This window comes from Prinia subflava, chromosome 1 (genome assembly GCF_021018805.1).
Source record: "Prinia subflava isolate CZ2003 ecotype Zambia chromosome 1, Cam_Psub_1.2, whole genome shotgun sequence".
Lineage (NCBI taxonomy): Eukaryota > Metazoa > Chordata > Aves > Passeriformes > Cisticolidae > Prinia > Prinia subflava.
Genome location: NC_086247.1, coordinates 21,729,379 through 21,750,816, shown reverse-complemented (window position 1 = coordinate 21,750,816; position 21,438 = coordinate 21,729,379). Strand labels below are relative to the sequence as shown.

General features: G+C 36.1%; 1 protein-coding gene across 6 annotated transcripts in view; it reads left to right on the top strand.

Moving 5' to 3' along the window:
• VPS13B (vacuolar protein sorting 13 homolog B) overlaps positions 1-21,438 on the top strand; it is a 422,459-nt gene that overhangs the window by 126,086 nt on the left and 274,935 nt on the right. For all 6 annotated transcript variants that reach the window (XM_063390273.1, XM_063390281.1, XM_063390302.1 and 3 more), the window contains exons 18-19: positions 8,011-8,145; positions 8,967-9,140. In XM_063390273.1, coding sequence (XP_063246343.1) covers positions 8,011-8,145; positions 8,967-9,140 — 309 coding nt within the window. The remainder of the gene's footprint in view (positions 1-8,010; positions 8,146-8,966; positions 9,141-21,438) is intronic.

Genomic DNA, 21,438 nt, shown 5'->3' with positions numbered 1-21,438 from the left:
TCCTGGAAGCATTTGTAACAATGTCACATTTAGCATTTGTCTAATGACAACACATAGGTATGACGATTGATAGGACATGCTTTTCCAGAGTTACAATCCATATTTTGATAGATTTTTTTTGCATTTTCTTGGAAGATAAAAGTTGTTTTAAAGCATGAACTTTGGCTTCTACCATTTGTCTTAAATGCTACAGAATATCTGAAATGCAGCTGTTGAATTGGGCAGAAAGGAAAAACAGGCCTTTTATTTTTGAACATCTGTTTACAGCAACAGGAAGAGTAGCACTAAAGCTACTTTAATCCTGTGTCTTGACCAGTGTCATATTGCCAAATCCAAAACACTGGCTTCAATTAGGTGTGCTTATCATTGGTGATGCCTAAACCACCAGAATGTTAGCAATAATGAGGTTAATAATAATAAAAAACCCCAAACTACACTTTTCACAGCAAAGTTCTAGAGCTATTCAATGCTATCTGTGTTTAAAGATGGAAAATATTATCTCTTTTGTAAGGGCTGGCTGTTTAGATCAATAAGATCCGCAGTCCAAGAGGGAGCAGGAGAAATCTGGTGGTGTGGGCTGAGGTCAAGGTTTCTCACAGCTGAGGGGTTTGTGATTGTCTGTGTTACCCATGCCTGGCCTCCTCTGACATGTGACATGCCAGGGGACAGCTGCTTGCCACTCCATAGCCCCACCTTGCCTTGGAGGCCTACAACCCATTGTCTGAACTGCCCTGGTTTTTCCCTACAGCTGCTGAGGTGGAGCTGTTCCCTTCTTCTTCCCCTGCTCTCACAGTACTCAGGCCCAGCTTTGTGCCTCTGCCAGCTCCGATGCAGTTTTTGAGGCAGATTTCTCTCAAAGAGGGATTGCTACTAGTGAATTCACATCTTCCCCCCCATGTTTTCTATCCTGAAAAATCTTAGCAAATACTACATAGCAGTAGTTTAAATAAATATTACTAATCACAGGTGAAGCTTAGCAGTCAATGTGCAACACTTGAAAATTGTTGTCCAGCTGTGCCCCAGTCAGTGTTAGGCGCCATTGCAGGTGAAACAGCACACTGGGAGCTACGGTAGGTCCAGAAGGGAATGTTTCTATTACTAGAAGGGAGGCATGGTTAAAATTTTCACCATTATCTTCACTAACATCACCTCCAGCTGCACTGTAAAAAGCATCTGGAGGAGGGTGTTGTGTCATGCAATTATTTCTTTTGGTGAACTTGGCAGTGTTGAGTTTCCATTTGGACTGGATGGTGTTAAAGGTCTTTTCCAATGTAAATAATTCAGTGATTCTGTGCATTTCAATGGTAGCTGTTTAGTTCTTGTATGAGCATTCCACAGTAAAATCACATTTTACCTTACTGGATAATCACTTAAAACAGATCATCAATAAGGAATATTTAAAGTTTCTTCTTACCTAGAATGCCTTAAGCATAATATTCCAAATGTTTTATGTTTTCTTCCATATTGGTTTTCAGTTTTTGAACCACAGGTTTCTTATTTACCTCTCCATTTGAAGCAGGATTTTAGAAAAATCATGAGGCTTTTGGGTTAGGGCAAATGGGGACCTGTATGGAGGCCATAGTATGGGGAATCTTGAAACAGGAATGTAGCAACAGCATTTTGTCTTTTTTTAAATGACTCTTCCTGTAGGTGAAATGCTGCTACTATTTAGCAAGGTGGGAAATATTTTGCAATATGTAAATCTCTGTTATGATGATCCTGCATCTTATTTAGTATTTAGGCACTGGAGAAACCTTAGTTAGTTTACAGGCAGTTTAAGGATTTAAGCGATCAGTTAGAGAGATTTTTACATGTGCTTTTTGCAGTTAATGTTCTGATGAAGAGAATGATGCATACCTACATTAACAAATATTTTATCATTGTTGCCCAAGAGCAAAGCCAATTATAAGCTTGACCTTCTTTAGGGAGTATTTCAGTCTGTTACTATATTTTACCCTTTCATGTGTTTACTTTTCTTCAATACCATGGTTGAAGAGAGAAAAAAATCAGAGCTATTTTTTGGGACAGGAGTCTCTTATGTGGGGAGCTCTGGCACAAAAGCTCAAGTCAGTAGTCTGTCCAGTTCACAAAATGTTAAAGACAAGATGAGTCCACCATAATCCTATTGTTAGGGCCCTGTTAAGTCTTGGGAGCTGGTGGGGATGAAACAATAATTTCTTAGAATAGTGATATGTAGACTAAAAACTGGTTGACACAGTATTTATGAAAATAAATAACTGTGATAATCAGAATAGAAACTATGATGTTAAATGAAGTTGAGTTAGACAAAACACCCAAACAATTTTACCTTGACAGTTGCTTAAAATAAGCTGCCTGAATTACTGCTTTGAAAAAGAAAGTAGTAGCCTGTGAGTATGTACAAAAGGGTTGCAAAATATGGCCTGTAGACTATGTTGACAGATTGAAAACATGCAATTGTGAACACAGTGAAGATGCTTGAGGTACTTCATTGCAAAGATTTGATTTTACTGTGGAAAACCACAGAAAATACTTATACCCCAGCTTCTACATTTTAGGAAAACCTCTCTTTTTCTCTGTTTTTCCAGTTAAAAACAGGAAGGGCAGGAGTGTAGAGGGTGGGAGAAGGAACCTCAGACACAATACCCCAGTGTTTTCAGGTGATGTGTGTGAGGAGACAGAATGATTGAAAGAGATGTTGAAGTTCCTCTGTTGCTGCTGTTTTATTGCAAATAAGAATGTGAAAGCTTTATGCTCTCCCAGTGCTTTGAACGTGAGAAGTAGGACTGGTGCCAGTTAGAGCTGGTCTTTGTGGCTTCTGTTATGTTCTTTCTGAAAGGAGGAAGGAATTAAGTTTGGTTTTAGCTTGGAGTTCCTCAGAAGCGCCATCTCTCTTCCAGAAGTTCTCACTGAGCACTCCCTAGGCAGAGACTGAACACAGATGAGTATCTCTCAGGAAAGAAATGAGGTTTCTCTTATGCTTCAATTTGTTTACTAGCTTTTCTGTGTTAGTCATGTAAAACCTAAATATATGTTTCTGTGAAAATAATTTGACATTTTTTGTCATGATTCCAGTAAGACTTATGCTTCAATGTTTTTTCATTTAGTTAATAGTGCCTTACTTTTATTCATGAATTGATCTTTTTACTGTTTGAAATAATTTTTGACAAGTGTGTGACAGTCTTTTACTATATCATGTTGCCAAACCATAGTTTATTGGTGCTTAATGCTTTAAATATTGACATTTTTTCTTCTGAGGCCACAGACTAAATATGGGGACAATTCATGTGGAGTTGCTTCTAAAAGTTTGTCATGCCTTACCCATTTCCTGTTTCATATTTTGCAGTTCTTTTATGATCTTTCTAAAGAATTATTGTATTTCAGGGATTTGGTGGCACACAGTCCTAACTGTTGTACCCAAAATCAGTAACATACCTATTTTCTGGTTTTCTGTGCTTGTTACGGATCTGTTTAGATTTTGTTTCTTGGCTTGCCAGTAATCATTGCAAATTCACCTTATCACAAATGGATTGGTAAAAGCTGTTCACTGGTGAAATCACTAATTAGGTAGCTAATGTTTTTAAACAGGCCTTAAATTAAATAAACGAGTGCTTATATTTCTAGGCTTGTTAGAAGAAATCCTGAGCAGATCTACAGAGACATAGTTGTGACCTGCTTTTAGCTATTTGTTTTGACCCTGCTTGCTCATGGAATGACAATGAATGCAGCAACTTGGGGCAAGCTGTGTGGTTGGATTATGTGCATGGAACAGACCAAAGCTACATCTGGAAAGTTGGAGGGAGATGTGAATTTTGTTTCAAAGTGTGGCAAAAAATTTATTGACAACACAGTATTTCTGTATATGTACCTGGAACACATTGGTCTTCAGGCTTGGAGTTATAATTAAAGCGAGTTAGTGTGTGCAAGGTGTAAATTGCCAAGGTGTAGCAGATTTTAAGTTAGAGAACTTTTCTGCCTATTTTTGCGTTCTAACATATGGAGAGAACAGATTTTAAGTCTTTGGTGATGTGATTAGCCTGAATCAGGCTATTCTTGATCACCAAGTGTACACGTGGCTATGTATTGGGAAGGAAGCACTGGATTTTCACTGCAAATCGTTCTAAAGAGGGCAAGATGTTTCCAGGAAAAAAACCCCAGGCATCTAGAAAATTTATCTGGAAGGAGCCAGAAGTTACATTTGATGGTGATAGGCATATATGTATCTCTTTCTTCATAAAGTCTTTAATTCCCCTATCCCTGGTGAAAATAATAAATTACCTGAAGAAAATTTGATTTGTACTGAAAGAAAAGTGTTGCCCTAATTTGATTCCACTGAGTAACAAAGTCAAGTAAATCTGATTTGTGCTTTTGCAAGTGAGATTCCAGAATAATGAGTACAAGAAAAGTTCTACTCTCTTTGTCTTGCACCTTGGAAATAAGCCTTTCTCATACTTCATTTGCAGGATGTTGAATTTGCCTAATGTTTGCTGCTAGCAATGATAGATTTGGTTTTCCTAGCGTCTGTTCAAATTCATGCTCAATATCTTAATTAAAATGTTGTGGTCTGTTTATCTCCATATAAAATTTCAGTTAGTACACCGAGGCACAGAGCAGTTCTTATCTAGGAATTTGGACATCTTCATGCTCAGTCAATCCCTTAAAACAGTACTAAAAAAAAATCATAAACATTGAGGGGAGGGAAGGAAGCTCTAGTGTTTGCATGCTTAAACATTTGTTTGCTGAAATAGGTATTTAAGGAATATTTTAGTTATGTGAACAACTGTTGAGACTTTGATTTTATAATGGTATCACAATGAAAGAAATAAAGGACACTATTTGGGATGAACTAAAGTTACAAAGATGGAACCTACAGATAGAGGCATATGAAAAGAACAAAGTTTCTTTCTTCTCATAATTTCCAAAAATTTTCAGAGGCTGAAGAAAATGGTCTCCTATTTTAAATCAGTTCATTAGAAATAGTTCACTAAAAGTCTCTAAACTTTCTGTGCCTTGAAAAAGATCTGTAACTTAGCAAGGGCAATCACCTTAAGTTTAGGTGATTTTTTTGTCTTTATGATGAAAGTCTAGTTAGAGATTCTAAGTTTCTTACTGGGTTCTCTGCATAGGATTTCACTAATTAATAAGTAGATTTTTAGAGTATCCATCGGTTCTCAGCTGTGAAACCTGAGTGGAATTTTTTTCTGGCAACTTCTCCTGTGGTGTGCTGTAGTTATCAGGTGTTGAAGCTGAAAGCAGGTAGCTGTTTGACATCAAAGCAACACAGAAAAGGAAGGACAAGAGAATGCTATGTTTTCCCAATGTTTTTCTTTCTATTTTCTGTTTAAATAGTTGAAAACAATGGATGAAGTGTTTACCCTAACCCTGTAATACAAAAAAATAGCTTATTACTGCTACCAGTTACTTCTTCATATGCATTAAAATATTATTTTTAATTATTTATGGCCATGTATTAAGGGTTTGTGGGTTTCTTTAAGGCCAAGCCATTACCCTTTCCTGGCTTCCTATCATGGTGCTTAACTGCTGGCTAGGTGAAGAACAGTTCATTGGTCTTTGAGCAATGCTTTGCTGACTGTCATGAATATGATGACTTGTCAGGTAAAGAGGGAAAATACACTCATGTTTTCATGAAGGTTGTAGAAAATAAATGTCTTGGATAATGCTGTCATCTTACTGAAATTCAGTAAGCCCAGAAGTTACTTGGTGAGGAACTAGGAGTAAGCAGAAACAAATAGTGATGATCATCACATGATCACACTAAGCTTGATTCCTTTTTTCAAATAGCCTAAACTAAAATGTAAGTTATGCACGTCAGTAACATGAACAGGTTTAGTCTCAATGCAAAGAAATTGTCCAGGATAATGCATCTATAAGAGAACTCCATTATGAAAATTATGTACTTGTAAAACTACTTAGTCTTCCATTGTGAAGTGAGAGAAATGTATTGGGCACCTTTTATTTTGATTTTTAGAAGAATTGCTGAAAAATGAAAACAGCAAGAAACTGCCAGTTTTAGGAAGGCTTAAAAGACAGGAGTCAAATTGTGATCTCAGTTTGATTTGCTTTAACTGTAATATTGGCTGCTACTAGCAGTTTAATAATCTTTGGTTTGGAAGTGGAAGAAGATGGAGAAAACTATTTTTTCTTTTTCTTTTTTTTTTAAATTTGAAAGCAATGGCCTCTATTTTGCACAAATTTGTAGGAATTATGAGAAGGCAGAAATGCCTACAGATATCCTCGTTTCTTTTGACTAATTCATGCATTGTATCAGATACCATGTCTTAGATCAAAGGGGGTTTTCAGCTTTGAAAGAGGCTTACCCTGGTACAAAAACAGGAATAAGGATCTGTTCACAAGACAAACTGGTAGTTGGTCTTTCAGACTGAGAACTGATGGGGTGTTGTAATGGAAGGCACACAGATTAGTTTCAGTGAGTATTCTTTGAGCCTGAAGCCTTCCTGAGTCACAAATCAAGAAAAGTCTGGACATAACTCAAGAACAGGAGACCAGTTAAAGTTTGATAAGGAAGTATCCCTGGAGTGTGGAACCTACTTTCAGATTCAGTCTGCTTAACCACGTGCTGTGTGTCCCTTCATATGTTTCTTCTTGCTTTCTATCCTGGAAAGTACTTTGTATTCAAAATTATTTTAATGTCTTACCAGAAGAAAAACTTGAATATGTTAAGAAGACTGCTTACTAAATGGTTTTATTTGAACCATGAAATACTCTTCAATCTTTAGGAACTGGAATAGGTACAGTGAACTAAGCATAATTACCAAGTTTAATCTGAAATTTTCTGTTCCCTATAATTTTTTAGGATATTTTTCCTTACTAGTTAATATATTTTAAAGGTTGTTCTTTGGGTTAGGTCTTTGAGAGATTTTGCAAAAAACCTAATTAATTCTGTAGAAGATTACATTTCTTTAATGTGTTTAATGACCTTGAAATATGTATAAAAATGCTTTTTTACCTGATATTCCACAATACTTTCCTTGCATAATTATGGATTTTGGAACAAATTCTATGTTACCTACATGAGGAAATGGTTCCATAATTATACTAATGTTTGCATAATTAACAAGCTGCTTGCCAGTTTTAACAGACAAATTCCAAGTCGCTTCTGCATGAGGGGAAAAAAACCCCCATAAAAAAGGCAACTTCTGTTAGTTTTTCCTTTCATACTCCTTACAGGTGTTGAAACTATTTATTTCTAATTTGCAAGTGAATTTATGTGTTTTTTTTCTGGTGGGCAGTGCTGTACAGATTTGGAGGCCTGGCTTCCTCCGCCTCTGCTCCGGGGCTGTGCGGGGGGGCTGCCCTCGAGCTCTGCCAGCACATCTCAGCCCTGGCGTGTGCAATCCCCTCTGCTCCTGCCGCAGTTCTGGGCAGCTCTTCACAAGTGACTGCCAATAGCACCGGCTTCTTCCAAGTGGTGCAGGACTTTTCTGGTGCTCACAAATGGGGGCTGAGGAAAGACCACCAAAACTTATTTCCACTTGTGACCCAAGGCGAGGTTTGAACTCCAGTTTCCGCTGAAGAATGGCAAGCGCACAGTTGGCCTTCTGTACTGCTCAGCTGCATGGATTTAATGCTTTACGTAGCTACTGAGTAAAATGTTGTTGTCTAAATAAAAGCTGAAAACACTTAGTCATTTTAAGATCCTGAAATTAAATGCTTGTAAAAAAACCATGAAGGAGAATAGTTGACGTGGCACTTATGAAGTGAAAACAAAAGTATATCTATGTGTATATGTGCATATTTGTTTTTCAATTTCTAAGTGTTCTTGTGTGTTTTCCTCACAGTATCTATATATATTTCATGCATAACTGTTTGCATTAAAAAAAACATGCAGCATTCTTTCTCTTCCATTTAAACCTGTGAATCACAACAAAAATGCTGTAAGAACATCTAAGGTAGATAATTAAAATATAATTAAGTTTAAATGCCTTGGTGAAGGAATATAAAAATATTTAAATTCAACAGGCTAGTACATTTGCAGTTTTCTTTTATTAGGTGTGAAATCTAAGAATCCCCTGCCAACTCTTGAGGGCTCAATCCAGAATGTTGAATTGAAGTACTGCGGCACATCATTGGTCAAATGTGCCTCTGGGACCGTGGGATCAATAAAAATTTGTGCCAAAGCCCCAGGTATGTGCAGCTGGACCATGTAAAACTTTATTGCCTGTATAGGAGAATTGGCCTTGCTTTTTACAAGGGGAGTTACTGAAACAAGAATTTACTCATTGTTCCTATGAATCAGAGAGGGGTTTTTGTATTCTGTTTTGGGGTATTTTTGTTATTAGTAGGTATGTAGTGATGATCCAGTCTTGCCTCAGTATAGTCAAATATTACACTGAATTAGAAGAAAAAAAGATTTATTTTTCTGCTGAAACAAATATCAATCTAGAAGCATTCCAGATATAGGACAAATAAAGAATACTTTCACCTGACTTTATCCTTAGCATGATTTTGATGTAATCTTTTGATTGTTTAATGCCTCATTTTCCATTAATACTACAGGTATGTATTTTGCTTGTAAAGTTTTTGAGGACTCTGATTTTTTTTTTTTAACTTTAATAGAATTTTTCCTGAGGAGCATGTGGGAACTTATCAATGTCTATGATGTCTTTATGGATAAAAGCAGCTAAGGTCAAGAACATTAAAAATTGGATGTCTTTAAATTGAGTCATGGTGATATTTAAATAGATTATTTTATAAAATTGGAAAGGAAATCACTTTTAAAGATAATCAACTACTTTATTTGAAATCCTCCTGTATGTCAAGGCCTTTGCAGGATAAACATTAAGCAGGTTGTTCAATAGTTTATATGATGCTGCTCTTTCTATTTGCTCTTTTAATTCTGTGTTCACTATGTTTATTAATAGATGTTCTCTTTGGATTAGCGAATGTTTGTATTGAAAATTTATCTTTTACACTAAAAGCAGTAAGGAATCTAATTTTTATCTTAGGTGATGGTGGAAAAGAGAAACTGATTCCTTTAATTCAAGGCCCTTCTGATACCAGAGACTTACACAGCAGTAAATGGCTCAACGAGAGTAGAAAGCCAGAATCTCTCTTAGCTCCAGATTTGGTAGCCTTTACAATCCAAATTCCACAGTATATGGACTACTGCCATAATTCTGGTAAGTACAAAACTCTTGTTAAGTTGGTATCACGTTACATTTCTCCTATCCAATGTAGTTTTCAAAAGAGAGGCTTCATACAAAATGTGCCAAATGTCAAAGTATCTTCTACACACACTGCTCACATTATAACTTTAGCTCACTGTGAAACAAAAGAGCTAAAAGCTGCATTTTGATGTATGTCTTCAATAGGGAGTGCTTCATTGACTTTGGTTGCCTTTTAAAATAATTATATGAAACTTTGGTAAACTTTAGACAGGGGAAGGGGAAAGAGGCAGGATCCACATTGAAAATATTTGTTCTATTCTCTCTTCATGGTACTGGGTCAGCCTTCTTCTACAGTAGTTGACATACTGAATTCTAAATTGTTCATATAAATTTGCAGCATAATTTATCACTAGAATTTTTTTATCATAAAATTTGTTAACAATAAAAAATAATTTAAAAAATACTGCAGGGCACACATCCAACCTCATCAAATTTGGTGTTGTGGTGGCCTTAAATGAGAAGTTAATAATTTGTGAGAGTTGTTTGGCTAAATTTAAGGCTGTTGTTGACCTTGTGGGCATAAATACTTTTACCTGACATTCTTATGGTTTCTGTGGTCTTTAAATAAAACGTTGGTCTGTTTTAAGCAACACTGATGATTTTGAAATATGTCTAGTTTAAAATAACTCATATAGTTTGTGAAATACACCTGGAGCTAAGTTTTGCTGTCAGTGTGGCACTTCTTAAAACATACTTCCATCTTTTTCAAAGCTTCTTCTATTGCCATGCTAGGCATGGAATGAAATGTGGGAAAAAAACCAGTCCAAAAAGTATCTAGGTTAAGGAAAACAAAAGAATTACCTGATGCCAATATTAGGAAACACAGAAGTAACTTGAGCACTTCAAGTGTGCGTTTTTTCTCTATTTCTTTCTTGTGTAATGATTCTTGAATGTCGTTAGTCTGGAAAGTAACAGTGAATTTATTACTGTCATTGCAATTTTTATGTGCATATGTAAGCAACATTTGATTCTTATGCAGAGTAAATATTTGTAAGCACTGTGCACTCAGCAGTTGTTAGGTTATTTTTTCAGTAATTGTACTTCTATGTTTCTTGGAGAGCATCATGTTGAAAATGTTTACAGCAGTGTTTTTATAACAATTATCTTCAGTTCCTGCTCCTAAAGCATTGCCAAAAAGCAGTACATGATTCAATAATATCTGAATTACTCAGATCCATTTTAAAACAGAAGCTAAAATCTGTTGCACCTGTTGATTCACTTAAATAACGTTTTAAATGTTCATAACAACGTTTATTACTATGACTAATTGTTGCAGTTCTTGCCTTTTTGGAGGATTTTTTGGTTTAATTTTCTGATTTTAGTCTTAGTCTATTAATTATATTTTAAAAACTCTGTGGATCAATATACTGTACATTTACTGCTTTTGTTACGGGTCATAGGGGTCACATACAGTTTTGCTCATCAGTATTATAGATGGTCAGTTAGATGGTTGGAGTCCTTGATGGGTTGTGACAAGAGGTGCTTATGAGAATTAAGACACTGACAAATGGAGTGCTGACCAGACTCGCATTCAGGGATTTTGTGATACAAAATTTTGTAGTAGACAATTGTCTGTGGTACCTGTTTTGTAGATGAATGGACATACACTAAAAATGTTAAGATTTTGGAGTGAAAATGTACTGGACACTTCACTTACCCCCTTGGTGATGCAGGAAGGTTGTAGTGGTTCACTCTCTAACCTGCATGCTCAGGCTCTAGCTCTGCTCCTCTAGAACTGTAAGGTGGCACCTGCGAGGAATGACAAACGAGAGGAAAAAGCTGAGTGATTTGCTAAGGATTTGGTCTCAATCAACAGGAAGAATGGCATATCGCAAATGATTTTAATTTTTTAACATAAATTAAACCAGGAGTAATGAATGTTTCAGTTGTCTCGGGTTCTATGCAAAGGATCAGCAAAGCAAAAGCCCTTGCTTTAAAATACTTGCTGAAGAAACTGGGGCAATTTAATACAGGAGATATGGCTATCATTTTCATTATGACTGTGAAAATTACATGTAGGGAAAACATGAAGTGCTTTGAGAGCATAAAAATGCATTTGCTCTCAGTTGCAGTCACTTCTGGGAGTTTAAAAAGCTATACTGGATAATTTCACAGAAAAAACTCATCCCTTGGGAGTAAAAGGGTTTTTTAAAGCTGTACTACTGGAGGTGATTGTGCAGTACTGAAGTTGTGCTGTTTGTGAAGTTTTTCCTAATAATGTTGCATATAACATTCTGTAGCAGGAAATTGGACTAATTAATTCATTAAATTGCATGAAAAACAACTTGATCAAAAATCAAAGCAGGTGTTGGGATATAAAATGCTAAGGAGGAGGTTGTACAAATGGCATGAGATTCTTGAATAAATCAGGGCATATTTACCCAGAAAACCGGGAGAGGACCATTTCTCCTCCTCCTCTCCTTGTTGCATCAGCAACTGCCCACTGTCTTCTATCACTTGAATCATATCATCCAAGGTGAGCAGGATGGCTGTTCAACTTATTTTACTGCTTGTCTGTACGTGGCCCTGCAAAGAGGATGTATTTACAATCTGAGGGATAGAGCATTTGACTCTAGTATCTCCCTTTTTGCTATTTCACTTGTGCTGTTGAGGGGAAGAGGAAAAAGAATATGGTTCTACCAGTACCATACTGCATTGAGTGCAACCATCAAAGGAAAGAGCTCTGAACTGTACTTTCAAAGAAGGCAGCCTTTAGAGCATATGATTTGTAGCATGAACAATGTATAACAAAGTATACTTTGTATAACAAAGTATAAAACAAGTGCAAATACTTAGGATTACCTGTCAGGAGTGATGTAATGTTCGATGCATGAAGTGTCGTTATCACATGGAAAACTGATCCACCTATGGAAAAGGAAGTATTTAGGGACAAAGAGTGTAAATATGATTTTTAGTCCTTAAATAAACGTCTGAATGCTGTGATTTTAATTTCGATCAGTTGTAGGAAAAACTGCCCCAGGTATCTCTATGCATAGTAGTAAAAATCAGTGAATATGCTCCTCGGTCTTTAAACTGCAGCATATAGAATAAGTACAAGAGAAGAGATTATTCCATTACCCCAGGGCTTGGGAAGGTCTTCTTACTCTTTCTCTGAAATAAGGCTGGCTTTATTAACCCTGGGAGCAAGCTGCAGACCTTGTTTGTTCCACCTGGCCTTTGAGAGAAGAGGGAGATTTCAAAATGAGTGCTGGTGTTAGTGCTTAATTATGAGCAGCTGCTGAGTAGATGAGGCGAGCTGATTGCGCTCTGCTTGCTTTGCCGTACTGAATAATTGGGGGTGCGTGCACAGCCAGTGTACGGACAGCTTGATTACAAATAAATCAAGAGGAGCAAAAATAAAAAATACAATTAATAAAGTTTTCTATGAGATCAGCTTAAATAGTCAATAATGCAGCAGTGAAATAAGGGAGCAAACAAAAGTACTTGTATTAATATCATGTTCATGTGTGTTAAATTTATATACTCAGTGGACCAAAGCAAGAGTGGGAAAGCTCCTCTAATTTGTCAAAGCTGCATGATGAAGAGCAAACATTCAACCTTCTAAAAGTTGGTATTTCTTGTTTAAGTGATATATTTCTCAAACTTCGAAAAACTTCAGATTTTTTTCCTCTATCAGTATTTTGATTTAGACGGGATCACTCCATTCACCCCCTTCCCACGCCAAAGGAAAAATAACTGAAGAAATAATATCTGCAAGTATGAAAAAATTGTCATAGAAGTTATACCAGCAGGAACATAAACTTTTTATTATTGTAAACTATCCAATTTTTATCTGTTAGAACTTCATAGAAAGGAGGTGAGAGATTAGAGATATGTTTGGTTTTATACATATACACCTACATATGCCCCCCAACTTCCTCTTTTTGCAGTTAAAAAAGCATGTCATTGACATATTTTTTTAATTAATTTTGACTGCTTGCATTAGGGATAGTAGTCTGAATTTTAAAGTTTGAACAATGACTTTTTTTAACTTCTAAGTTAACGGAGTCCTTGTGCTAGTAAGTAAATAAGTAAAAAAAATCCTAGTAAAAGAGAATTCGTAGTCTAATTTGAAGTATTTTGGGAAGATTTAACACAATGAATGAATAAAAATGGTTAGTATATTGGAGTAATTAAAGACAATTCACATTTGTGGTTTGGACATAAATGTGTAAAAATTATACCCATCTATCTTATTACATTTCCTTTTCTCTCCCTGAGGATTTCACTATGTACTTTATCTGTAATTGTTGCCAGTTTTCTATCAAGTTCCCACTGGGCTTCTGGTGCAAAAAATCTTATCCTATCGATGACAGAGCTTGCCTGAATGATTTCATGCTCTTAGCATTTTTGTTCACGGGAATTAGGGGGAGAATGTAACTGCAGCTGAACATAGCATCTATTTTTGTAATTTTGAAGTTTAGACTCTGTTATTGGAGCTAAATGAAGAGATGCAGGTGTTCTCCAGTTCAAGTCCTTTGGGATTTTTTGATGGTAGATGCTTGAAAAGAAAATGCATGTGTTTCCAGAGTCAAACAGCAGCTGTGGACAAGGATTTATGTTTTTCTCAGAACTTTGGGATTTCAAAATGTTACATTTAATCACATCCACAGAAAGGAGAGCAAATGTTAAAGATGTTACATATAAAACTAGGAGGCTGATCTTTTTACCATACCAACTAGTTGTGGGAATAGAGGAACAAAGTGATCTTTAATCTTAATATGCACAATTTCAAAAGGATTATGATAGTTGCCAGGACTCTGGTCTTTTGAGAACTATGCTCAGGCAGTGCACAGCATTTATATCTTCTTAATTGCTTTAAAAATCTGGTTTATTCTTATATTTTTTCCTTGGAAAAAAATGAATGTTAACAGTATGAGTTACTGAAAACACACTATTCATGTAGGCTTATTTTGGAGGGTGGATTTAAACTGGGTAATATACATGTTTAGAAAAAAATTTCTGGCAGTGTCCTGTAGTTTTCAAAATTTGATTTAAAGTAGCAGTTCAGCTGCCTGAACTGAAAGGCTATATTTGGAAGTTTTCTTTCTGACAGAATTTGTGGGCAAACGTATTTTTTGGTAATGCCATTTCTCCCTCCCTTTCTCTCTGGTGATTTTTCAATTAGTTGATTGTAGCAAACAAAACGACATCTTCAGTTTAGCTGAAATTCAGGCAAGGGCAGCGGATTTTGGTACTGCTGAGCAATTCAGGAAGGGAGAATGGTGTGGGGAGGAGCAGATGGGTAACAGTGGGAAATACCAAGTTAATACCAAGGAGGAGGAAGTAAAAGCCTCTGTTAACATTCACCAGTTGGTGTGTGCTCCATCCTCTGCCATTATGCTCACAACCTCACTATGTTGCGCACTACAGCCATGTTAAATATCAAATATTTTTCCAGGCTTGAATCACCACTGCATCTAGTGTCTTACAAAGATCCAGCACTTAGTACTTTCTCTAAGAGAGAAGTAAACTTGTCCTCAAGTGCAGTCTGTTCCTCTGCTGGCTGCAGTTGTAGAGGTCATGTCCATAGCAGCAGGGAGGGACGTACTATCCTATGCTAACTAGAGTAAGAGACTGCTTCCAGTGAGTTGCATCAATCTGGCAACTGGCAGTAAGTTCTGGTTACAGAAAGGTAATTGCACAATGCAGGACTAAGACAGCTTGTTCAACTTTCCCCCAAGTAATTCTGCAAATCCTCTTGGAGAAGAGGTGTTTTCATCTCTCTGCTTATGTTGTGGTCAGTTCCCCTCAGTATGCCATAAATCCTGCAGCAATACATGTGTGTTCTAGAATTCTGAGATTGTGATTAAATAGGATTGTGAGTTTTATAAAATCTTTAAAAATCGATTTTTTAAAAAAAAAAAAAAGGAAAAAACCTACACTGTCGTACACGTTGTTAGAAAATTAGCCTCTGTCGTTGAGTTCCCTGAACTCTTTGAATCCTGACTGACCTTGAGATGAAATATTCAACTGCACTGTGGAAGCTGGGTAATTTCTTTAGACAAATAAGCACTTCTGCCTTTTTTCCAATTTATTTTTTCTTAATTAAATCACTTAAGATTAATAGTTTGGGCAAAATAAGAAGAAAGCACTGTGAAGATGGGCATGCAACTCCAAATGGCAGGAGCCTTTGACGTTGCACTGGACAATGTGAGACTGAGGGAACTGGAAAGCCTGCATCTCATCTGGATTTATAATTTTTATGTGGAAACTCATTGTCCGACTCCTTCCTGTCTTTTAACTCAGGATAACAGTGTTCTGCCTGTAGATAATGGAGTTGATCTTGTAGTTCTTGGAATAGGACTTTGAGCTCCAGTATTGGCAGTTAAAGATTTGAGCTCTTGAATGGTGGGTAGTAAGAGTATGCAGGCTTTAAAGTACATAAAGGAAATCTATCCACCCTCTCTTTAAACTGCTCATAACCTAGAAAATTCTGAAAAAGTAACTTAAAAAGGGTTGTTGAAAAGCCTTTTCTTTTTTAAACTTTTAACTCATTAAATGTTTAGAAGTTAGGGAATGGCATATGAGATTATTTCTGCTACCTTTATTTTGTGCGTGTGTGCATGTGTGTTCCATTGGATTTCTGTTCACTTTAAAATCTGGCAGTATCAAAGTGTTCCATATGGCCACCAAAGTGATACCTAACACTTCTGTTATTGAAAAAAAAAATCTACATGTGGCCTCAAATGATAATTTCTATTTTCATAATGGTAGAGGCTGATGTATCTGTGCTTCCTTTCTTCATGAAAATGCATTTACCTTTCCCACTTATGGCATCTGGAAAAGCACTGCTCAGCAAGGTGACTAGATACTTATTGTTGGTTTGGAGTGTTTTCAAAACGAGACAGGTATAGGCTCTCAGCAATTGCTGACACATAGCTTTGGACACTGAAATCTGTTTTTAATTGAGAAAATATATGTTGGCCAGCATATTGGGATAGTTCCCTCCCATTTTGAAAAAACACCATGGGATCTTTAACTTCCATTTGGACACTTCCCAGACATGGGCATAAGGGACTGTAACTGTTTATTTTCAAATAGTGTTTTAACTATTTCCAGGTTTTGTAATTGAATTATATTGCTCTCACTGTCTCTTTGGTGATGTAAATGATTCATATGAGATAGCTACATTTTTGTAATGAAGTGCTAAATAGATACGACTGAAAATCAGTAGACTCTTGGTGGTAAATTGTAAATGCATTTTGATGAGGTCAATTTCAGTTTTTTTTTAAATTTTAGTAATGAGTAATTAAATAACATCATAGCACATTTGATAAAAACAACACTAAATGAAGTATCTTATTTTTAATGCAGAAACTATTATATATATATATGTTTTTAATCTAAATTTTCATTTAGCTCTGTAGCAATTAAAAAAAAATCCTACAGGTCATTCCCAAACTTCCAGTGTTCTGGTTATAACACAGATGTACTGATAGACTCATTTTTCTGATTTAGGATGCAGTCAGAGTGAATGTTCAACCACATTGTCCCTTTCTACCCAAACATTACTGTTCAGAAGTTCCCACAGGAATTCATTCCTATGATGTTGTGAATAGCCAGTTGTGGTCAGCAATTAAAGTTGGGCCATTACCAAGTGACTGAAGAGCTGATTGTATGTAGAAAGCAACAGTTCACAGTCAGGATAAGCAGAGCAGGTTAGAATTTTAATGGTATTTTATTTTTTTAAATTCAACTAGATAACCTTTGTGATGACTCCCAATCTAGGACAGACTCCTGTAGCTGACCAAACTGAAGTAATTTTGAACAGACAGATGATCTTTAAGGTGTATGACTTTGGAAACATTTAAATTAGTTGTTCATGTGCTGTGAAGCTTCTCAAGGTCAGTCTCTATTGTTACCCGAAATCTGCAAACTGTATAAAAATTAGTACTGCAGGAACTCTTATTCATTTGTAACCTTTAGACCATTTGATCACTCCTGTGTTCTGTGAGCTGATTTCATTTTACCTGTGCACTCAAATAGAACTAATATGTTCGAGATACATAATATGTACTTGTGTAAGGTAGCAGAAGTACTTAAAATTCATATCAGGACAACAGTGCACTGTGTAACTTTTCAGTTCTAGTTAACAGCTAAAATTAGCTTACCTGTATTATGTGAGCCATTAATGTTGAGTATGTCTATATAACAGGCTTTAAGTTCAGAAAATTCAAACACAAATGGGGTGTATTTGAAGTTATCCTGACATTCTCAGTATTGCATGGAATGCCAAATCTATTTGAGAAATGCAGTGATAGGATTAGAGTGGATATCTAGTTTAATTAAATAGCTAAATATTTTTAATTCTTAATTTTAATCTGATTTACAATCTTCAGTAGAGAAAAAGCCATTTGGAAAAGGAAAAAAAAAAGATTTTCAGAAGTCATGTCTGAAAGAGAAGATTGGAGGTGTTGCCCTGGTCTTGCAGCCAGTTAAGACAAACATGCCAGAGCAAAGTAATTTGCCAACCAGACTTCTGAGTTTCCATCCAAATACATTTGTGCTGCAAATTGTTGATACTACTTGCAGACAGTCTGCTGGTGCATACTCTAGCTTTCCTAAGTGTTTTCCTAATTTCTGATGTATTTTCAAGGTAAAGGAGACAGATCTGGGAAAAAAAATTATTTCCCCCCAGGAGATTTAGAAAACTGTGGTTTTGTAGAAAAGCAAATAATACTTGGGTTCTACTTTCTGAACTGATGAGAACTTTTCATGGTTATGTAATGAATGGGTACTCTGACAATGTCAATGGAAGGGCGACGGGGAGTTCCAAACATTTCAACTCTTGCAGGAAGTTTGCCTGCATCTACCAACTCTTCCACATTTAGCCTGGGTTCACCATCTGTCACTGTAGAGCTTCTGGGGCTGCTTGTCTGGGGTTTGTACCAAGCTGAAGAATATCTTTGGCTATGCTGCCTCATGTCCACGAGTCTTGGAAAAATCGACCACTGCTTTTGGGAGGGTGGATGTGAAAGGAGTCAGACTGACCAGAGTTTGAGCCATGTCTTTTTGAATTTCAGTGTTTATAACTGTCATGCTGGTGGAAAAAAGACCATGCTTTAATAATATGATGCAAGCAATAAATGAAAATAAACTTCATTCAGATATTTAACATTAATCTTCAAATTAATAATCTGAATAAACAAGTGGCTGACTGCCTCTTCTCCTCTCCTGCTGCCCTCAAAAGTACCTATGCTTGTTTAATTAACTTTTGGAATAAAAATAATTAAATCCTAAACAAATATAGTGTAAATACAATATAAAGTATAATATTAGAACTGACTTAGCTATCATAGATTTTTTTCCCCTTAAAGTGGGGAAAAGAATGGAAATTTTGTAAATAGAAATAATACTTTGAAAAATAAGAGAAGATATAATTGAATATAAGAATTATGAAATACAGTATCTGGCTCTGCATTAGTGAGCAGGGTTATGGAGCACATATGATGATGGGCCATCGCTTTTAGACAGTATTCTTTTCTCTTCTTTATTTCCATGGCATATAGGTAATCAGACAGATGTCCAGTTTATGTAAAAGTTGATAAAGCACATCTTTTGTGCTTTGGGCTTTGCATGAATTATATTTACAGCATATTTCTTATTTTTAGTGTAACTGTATTCATGTTTGGTATGTATTCAATAGAAATAAATTAATGAAATGAGGATATGAATTCTCTTCTGTACTTTTGAGTTCTCTTATGTCTCTGCTGTCATAAGAGAAAAAGAATTTACTATTGAGCAAATCTTCTTTTAGGTTGTGACATGAAGATTTATACAGAAAAATGAAATGGGTTCAAACTATCTTTATAGTACTTGAGAGATGTATTAGCCCAAGTCCTGGATTAATGTTTTTCAGACAGTAAAATTATTGCAAAACACTTCTTTCATACATGTTTCATAATAATTTCACTATTCAATGATAAACTTAAAATAAAGCTATTATGTTAAAAGTGTGTTTTAAACCAACTTTTAGAAAATCTTATAGATAGAATGTAATTTTCTGAAAACAGATGTTCATTTTTAAGGGCACGTTTCAGTCCTTTAAGCAGTTGCATGTTTAAACTAATAAAATGTAACTTTAATGCAAGTTGGAGTCAACTGATTAAATTCTTTTTAATTACAAAATGAAATAATTAAGGCATATTTATATTTTTCAAAATAGGAGTAATATAATAATCATAATACTAATTACGTTTAATGTAATGACTTTTATAATAATTTGAGCCAATAATAGTTCTTTTTTTCTTGACTGGTAACATAAGCGAAGTATAAGCCTGTGAAAAGGATGACTTAACACAACTGTTGATGTACTTTGACTGTAACATCTTTATCAAGTTAATACAAGAAGCAGTCATGCCCTACTTGAATTACTCATTTATAATGGCTGAGCAACAGCCTGGATGTGGACTTTGAAATCCTGGGAAAATAAGATGCATGCATCCAAATGTCTAGAGAAGTTAAAGCAGCTGTAAAATGTTGCAGTGAGATGTCAGCTACTAGCTGTTGTCTACATTTTTAGTTTGAAGGGAGGTGTGATCATTTAATTGCTAACCAAGTTTCATATTTCTGTAGTCATTACATCCTCACTTCAAAACTTTTTATTTTCTAGAGCCATTGGAACTGAAGAATCAGAATATTTGTCTTTTTTTTGCACACTTCTATTGCACATTATTCCAACTTTTTTTGAAGATCTTATTTGCTTTGGTAAAATACATACATTTTTCTCCAACTTTTATTGTGCTTGTAATGAGGAAATAATAATCGAAAAGATGTGTAAAATATCAAAATAAAGTACATATGTGGGTAGCAATTCCAAAAATGCTACCTGTGTGCTCAGTAAGGACAGAAGAGTATAATAGCTGGTAAAAGCTGTGTGTTAAGGGGATTTCTGTCTCACTGCACTGTTGGGATGTCACTGTTTCCACAGTCTTTTGCAGATGATGGCATTGCCAGGTTCCTTGTCTTCACAGCTTGATTTCATGTTTTCTTTGAAAAGACAGACATGTAGGAAATTAACTGTACAACTTTAATTTTTCTTCAAATTCTTGCACAATTCCAAAGGGTATGCATACCATTATACTTGAAACAGAGATTTTTCATTAGAAGTGCCAGATGTTTCTCTAGTATCCTCACACTTCCCAAGTCATCAGTACAGAAGTAAACACTCTTCTTTTTACTGCAGGAATTGTACAAGTTCCTATGACAAGAAGTGAGTGAGAGCATGAACATCCAGTTTTGCGTGTTGGAACATCTGTAAGGGAGTGTGGACTTTGTGTTGCACTTTGGAGACAAAAATAAAGTCCATGTTGTATTTATCCAGAGATATTCATAATCATCTCACAGCAGCTGGTGGGACTGCAAGGGTGCTTAATTAAGGATCATGCAGGAATTGGTCAAGTATTTTTTTTCCCTCTTTCTGTTACAAGTAGAATTGAGATGACTTGTGCTTTGTCTGTTTCCTGGAAAAATCACTATCTCAAAATCATGGTGGAAGGAGAATCTGTTTTCTACACAATTACAGCAAATTAGGCCCCCTACTAAGAGATCATGCTGTCCTTCCTGGTACTGGGAAAATGGAGAGGTGAGAATAATCCACCTTAAAGGTAGAAATAGGATGGTTAAAAGTCTTCACTCATATTTTTTCCAAGGCAGCCCTAGTTATTTGGTATAGGTCTTATGAAAGAGCTTTAAACTAGATTTGAAGGAGAGGAATAAAACCAGGCTTACTACAGATAAAGTACTGGGGGCAGTATGCCACTGTCTGAGGGATGCTGTGGTAGCAAGGTCCTTTGGGCTGCCTCCTCAGTGGGGGTTGGGGATGGAAATCCATGTCGCAGCAAAGACACAAGGATTATTGAATTTTTACAAACCATGGAAGCACCTGAGAATGGTTACATAGGAATTAGGGCTTGTAGTCCCCAAAAGGCAGAAATGAATAGTGCAACTGAAGTGCATTTACACCAATGCATTCAGCACGGGCATCAAGCAGGAGGAGCTGGAAGCCATTGAGCAGCAGGGAAACGATGACCTACTTGCCTTCATGGAAACGTGGTGGAGTGGCTTGCACAACTGGAGTGCTGCAGTGGATTGCCGTAAACCCTTCACAAAGGATAGGCAAGGAAGGAGAAATGTTGGAGTAGCTCTGGATGTTGGGGAGTGTTTTGATTGTCTAGAGCTTAATGATGGTGACAGTAGGGTAAGTGTTTATTTTAAGAGTCAGAGAGAAGGACAGCAAGGCTTTGGT